We start from the raw sequence: 6,006 nt of genomic DNA on the forward strand, positions 1-6,006 counted from the left end.
AGGAGAAACACATAATGAGTACGCTGAGAGAAAAATGCATTTATTGAGCAAATACTTCTTTGCTAAAAACAAACACAGAGTAAGAAACATTTCCAGAGAAAAATCCCTGTTTGTACACAGTTTTGCCCTTTTAAAATGATAAAACGCTTATACTGATCCCAAACCGACTGTCAACATCACAGGAAAATCAATACTGTGAAAACCACAGACGGACAACAGTGTTTCTGAATCAAAAATACATCCTGACTGCAGTAAAAGGCACATTTGCTCAGTGGACAAACATAATGCAAAACACTGAATAATAATAATAATATTAATCACTTGCACAATAAAGTTGATAAGAAATGCAGTCACAATAAAAAAAAAGGAAGTTTGTAAAAGTCTTTTGCAACATAAATGAATTAAAATGTGTATTCATTTTGCCTTCTTTACAGATTCACATCATTTATCGAAATATTAAGGAATTAAGGAATATTTATATATTTATAGGGTATTATTTAGGAATTCAACTCTAGCCAGGCCTTTGCTATGTGGTTGTTAAGATGTTCTGGATGGTTGTCAGGGCGTCTCAATGTGGTTGTTAAGATGTTCTTGATGGTTGTCAGGGCGTCTCTATATGGTTGTTAAGATGTTCTGCGTGGTTGCCAGGGTGTAGCTATGCAGTTGCTAATATGTTCTGGATAGTTGTCAGGACGTCACTATGTGTTTGCTAAGATGTTCTGGGTTGTTGTCAGGGCGTCGCTATGTGGTTGTTAAGATGTTCTGGATGATTGTCAGGGTGTCGCCATGTGGTTGCTAAGATGTTCTGGATTGTTGTCAGGGCGTCGCTATGTGGTTGTTAAGATGTTCTGGATGGTTGTCAGGGCGTCGCTTTGTGGTTGTTAAGATATTCTGGATGGTTGTCAGGGCGTCGCTATGTGGTTGTTAAGATGTTCTGGATGGTTGTCAGGGCGTCGCTTTGTGGTTGTTAAGATATTCTGGATGGTTGTCAGGGCGTCGCTATGCGGTTGCTAATATGTTCTGGATAGTTAGGGTGTCGGCATGTGGTTGCTAATATGTTCTGGATGGTTGCCAGGGCATTGCTATGTGGTTGTTAAGATGTTCTAGATGGTTGTCAGGGCGTCGCTTTGTGGTTGTTAAGATATTCTGGATGGTTGTCAGGGAGTCGCTATGCGGTTGCCAATATGTTCTGGATAGTTGTCAGGGTGTCGCCATGTGGTTGCTAAGTTGTTCTGGATGGTTGCCAGGGCATGTAGTTTCTAAGATGTTTGGATGGTTGCCAGGGCGTCGCTATGTGGTTGATAAGATGTTCTGGATGGTTGTCATGGTGTCACTATGTGGTTGTTAATATATTCTGGATTGTTGCCAGGGCATCGCTATGTGGTTGCTAAGATGTTCTGGATTGTTGTCAGGGTGTCACTATGTGGTTGCTAAGATGTTCTGGATGGTTGCCAGGGCGTCGCTATGTGTTTGCTAAGATGTTCTAGATGGTTGCCAGGGTGTCACTATGGTGTTGCTAAGGTGTTTTAAATGGTTTGACTTGAGATATGAGATATGACTTTAGTTTCGATATGTTTACACTTTAATGATGACTACATGCACATAAAACACACACCCATCCACTGCCACAACACAATTGAATGTGGCTTGAACTGAAATTATTGCACAAAACCTTGTTTTAAAGACTGAAATCTTTAAAATCAAAAATATTGTGTTGGTAGCAGCAGCTTTGTGGTTGAATCTCACGAAACCTTTCAAGAAGTCTAGCTCATATTTCACCCCTCAGTCTAAAGAAAACACACATAAAAAATAAGATTTTGCATAGTAATTTTTTGTAGGAAAATTACAGTAATAAATATTTTTGCAAGGTCATAACTACCACATAGATATTTAACAATATAATTAAGAACATTATTTTGTGCATTACAGCAACGTCACGCTCATATTTCACCCCCAAATCTAAAGGAAACAAACATAAAAATAGATTTAGCATAAAATTACAAATGACAGTAATAAATATTTTTGCATAATTTAAAGGCCATAACTACTATAGATATTAACAATTTAATTAAGAAATTGTTCTTAATTAAATTGTTAATATCTATAGTAGTTATGGCCTTTAAATTATTATTTTTTGCAATACAGCAATGAACGTTTAAGGGTGGATAATATGCTTAATAATGCCAAAATTAAACAAAATTACAATATTTATAATTATATATTATATTATTATTATTAAGATAATGTAATGTAATAATTAAATAAACATGCATAAATAATATAAATTAAATACTTTAAAAAAGTACCTGTTGTATTTGGAGGTAAAATATGCCCTTGAGTTGTGCTTCTCTCTGCAGTGGTGCATGATCTACACGAGCGCGTGATCAAACTGTCCCCTCTCTAAAGCGTCTTTGGGATCAGACCAGGATGAGGACGGCATACTACTGTACGGGTCCAGAAGAATCCGGAAACAACGGACCAGCAGGAACACCAGAAACAGCAGCAGGAGCCCCACAAAACACAGCGCTGTGTTCTGCTCCGAGTCCTGAGCCAGCAGGAGCCCAGCGGTGGCCCCGGGGCCCGAGACGGGAGCCAGAGACAGCAGCTCGTACTCCAGCACAGGGCTCTCACTCATCTTATCAGTTCAAAAGATGAAGCCAATCCGAGGATCATGTAGGAATGAAAAAAATAATAATAATCCACATGAGATCACTTCAATATCTCAGTTGCATCTCCTCCTCACACTGTAAAAAATATTAATATATTTTTCTTTGATCAAATCAACGTAGATAATTCATGTGGTTCAGATAACACAATATTTTGAGTTTCTGTTGATCAAACCAATCTCCTTCATTGTATCAACTCAAATTTTTTAAGGCAACCATTTTTAAGGTAACTTACTTTTTTAAGTTAAACCAACTCTTTTTTTTACATTGAAACTGCGTATTATATGCAATCAAAAGTCTGGATATGAACTCGAACGTTTCTCATCAAATGATCCGAGCTGCTCCACATTCATAGCTTTATACACTCCTAATGCACGACAACTGTTGACTCTTCTGTGTCCTTTCGGGAGACAAATCCGAGACAAAGTTGATGCTTACTTAAATAAAACACATCAGAAGTCTCTGGGAGCAATAAAATCACTTGATTGATTGATCCAGGTGAACATGTCATCAGCACCTCACAAGATGCAGTGAGGAATCAGACAAATGCAACAAATTGCAATGAAACAAAATTACATTTGTTCATGCACAAAACTGTCGTGGACGCTCAGATATCAGAGATCCAGCAGAGGACGTCCACATCTTCACACTGACGTTGCATTGCTGTTTTTATGGACTCAGAACATGCTCTTCTGTGGCTAATTCCACACGCGGCATCATATTCAGGCATCGCTGAGATAATCGGGCATGAGGAAAGATAAAAAGCTGCTATTTCCAGCAGGAACGTGACAGGAAAAGCCGTTCTGTGAATAAAGAGAAAGACGGGACAGTAAATCATGGATCGATCGGGATCTCAAAACATTGTGGATCAATAGCGGCCACATAAAAGTGAAGTAAATCAGGTCAACTCTTCACCGCAGCATTAAAGCACAAGGCATGTATAACAGTCAGCGCTCCAGCAAAGGCCCTGGACAACACTGGCTTTCCCAATGTTTCCTCCCATGTTAATCAGCAGTAAATAGAGACTGGAATTCCCTCCCTCTGACTTTATTAGGATGGGATTTGTGTGCTGAAAGCTGATTCCTGTCCCAAAGACAAGCGGAGTTAATAATAACTAAAGGGTTAAGGCCAGGTCAAAGGGCATCTATACTGTATGTACTGTACACATTTAGACAAGGTCATTTAGACAAAACTGCTTTGGTTATCGAACAGCCTCAATAGAGGAACGACAATGAGGTGATCATCAAAAATATTATTATTTAGTGACAGAATCAACCTTGCTTGTAAATAAAACAAAGATTATTGGAGAACATTTTATAAGAAAATACTAGTCAGTCAGTAAATTTCACAAATAAATAAATCTGTTGCTTACACGTTTCTGATTCAAATATTGCTAGAATTTGCCAGCAATGTCTGAGTGAAAATTGTTTCAGAGTAAATATAGATTAAGTGAAGCAGATTTTTATTTGCTTCAGTATATAAACATGTTATAACGTGTATGTGTGGGTGTGTGTGTATGTGTGTGTGTGTGTGTGTGTGTGTGTGTGTGTGTGTGTGTGTGTGTGTGTGTGTGTGTGTGTGTGTGTGTGAGTATGTATTAGTGCAGTCAAATCGATTTATTACGATTAATCACATCTAACATAAAACTTTGTTTATATATGTGTGTGTGTGTGTGTGTGTGTGTATTAGTACAGTCAAATCGATTTATTACGATTAATCACATCTAACATAAAACTTTGTTTATATGTGTGTGTGTATGTGTGTGTATATATAAGACACAGACACACACACACACACACACACACACACACACACACACACACACACACACATATATAAACAAAGTTTTATGTTAGATGTGATTAATCGTAATAAATCGATTTGACTGTACTAATACACACACACACACACACACACACATATATAAACAAAGTTTTATGTATACATATATATACAGCACATATATACATATAAGATGCAAGTTATTTGTAGAGGAGAAAAATTATATATATATATTTATTGGTGCTGTCAAATCGATTAATCGCGATTTATCGCATATAACATAAAACTTTGTTTATATGTGTGTGTGTGTGTGTGTATGTGTGTGTATAGATATGTGTGTGTATATGTGTGTGTGTATATGTGTATACACATACACACACACATATATATACATATAGACATATATATAGCCTACATAGGATGCAAGTTATCAGAGAGAATTTTTTTAAAATATATATATATACATTTTCCCTCTACAAATAACTTGTATCCTCCTATCATCATATGTAAAAACCATCAGAGAAAGCTGTTTTCAGGTTATGAAGGTCGATATACATGATCAGATGAGTCAATCCTGAGCAGAAACACACAGATCAATATCAGAGCTGATCGATCCACTCACAAACTTCAGATAAATCACTGTTTGCTGTCTATGTTCTTGACTGGAGCACCTCTGCATTAAACTATATGACGCATGTTAACAATAAACGGAGCAAACAACGGATTTATAGTCAACACAGTCACCTAATTATCATATTGTGTTATCAACTTTCAGGATTATTAGTCACATAAACATCGAGGCTATAGTGAAATATGCACCAGATCAAATATAATAGCGTAAAACTCAAATTAGGGATGTGTACACTAAAAAAGTCTAGCTATATTATATTATATATTGGCATATTATTAAAAATAATCTCAAATGTATGATTACAAAACATGCGCCTGTATTATAAGATGTTTTACAGTGTAATCTGATGATGTCTTTATACTACACCATATACAGGCGTCATAAGTTTTCTTTTCTGTTTTCAGTGGAATTCAGTTTATTGTATAGCAAATACAGGCTATATAAAAATGAACAAAGCACGCATAGCATTTTATACAATGCAACAACTTAATTAAAAACTAGGTTTAAAAAAATGAAACATAACATACCCATGTTGACGGTCCGGAGCGCGTGCTGGTCTGGCATCTCTCCCGCGCGCGCTCACTGTCATCACTCATGTGCACGCGCTCATGTGCGATTGGCTGATTGGCGTGAGTGCATGCATGTGACCGGGGCTAATTGTCACAATTTTTACTCAGGGAGGGTTAGTGATTGAAAGCAATTCTGTAGAGACACAAACTTATTGAAACTTACCTTTTGAACATTTACAATTGTTATTTCCCAGGGGGAATCTGCTCTTTATTGGCAATGATTTGATAAATACTTTCTAATAGGGGGGAAAAGGTCATCTTACATAACATCTGTATTTAAAAATGCATTGGCTGTAAGCATTCCAGGAAATTCAGTAAACTAGGCTATGAAAAATTAAAATGTATCCTTCTACAAAAT

The 6,006-nt window shown here is 36.8% G+C and overlaps 1 protein-coding gene across 3 annotated transcripts; it reads right to left on the minus strand.

Annotated features, from left to right (window-relative positions):
* Positions 1-1,879: 1,879 nt before the first annotated feature.
* Positions 1,880-6,006, minus strand: ctxn1 (cortexin 1). Of its 3 annotated transcripts, none has more exons than XR_014206665.1 (3): positions 5,607-6,006; positions 2,307-3,469; positions 1,880-1,959 (listed from the first exon to the last, which is right to left on the minus strand). XR_014206665.1 is itself a non-coding variant. In XM_082172392.1 (2 exons), exon 2 carries the CDS (start codon positions 2,633-2,635, stop codon positions 2,369-2,371), a length of 267 nt encoding a protein of 88 aa, XP_082028518.1. In that variant the 5' UTR covers positions 2,636-3,469; positions 5,607-6,006; the 3' UTR covers positions 2,261-2,368. The 3 variants fall into 3 exon arrangements, 1 of the variants encoding a protein (XP_082028518.1); XR_014206666.1 differs by lacking the exon at positions 5,607-6,006 and having other exon boundaries at positions 2,307-2,744; positions 2,902-2,918; XM_082172392.1 differs by lacking the exon at positions 1,880-1,959 and having other exon boundaries at positions 2,261-3,469.

This window comes from Leuciscus leuciscus (genome assembly GCF_965113295.1).
Source record: "Leuciscus leuciscus genome assembly, chromosome: 6".
Classification (NCBI taxonomy): Eukaryota; Metazoa; Chordata; class Actinopteri; order Cypriniformes; family Leuciscidae; genus Leuciscus; species Leuciscus leuciscus.

What these genes read in the sequence shown, in the direction of transcription:
- ctxn1 (XM_082172392.1), bottom strand. Translation starts at nt 2,635, where the DNA reads ATGAGTGAGAGCCCTGTGCTGGAGTACGAGCTGCTGTCTCTGGCTCCC.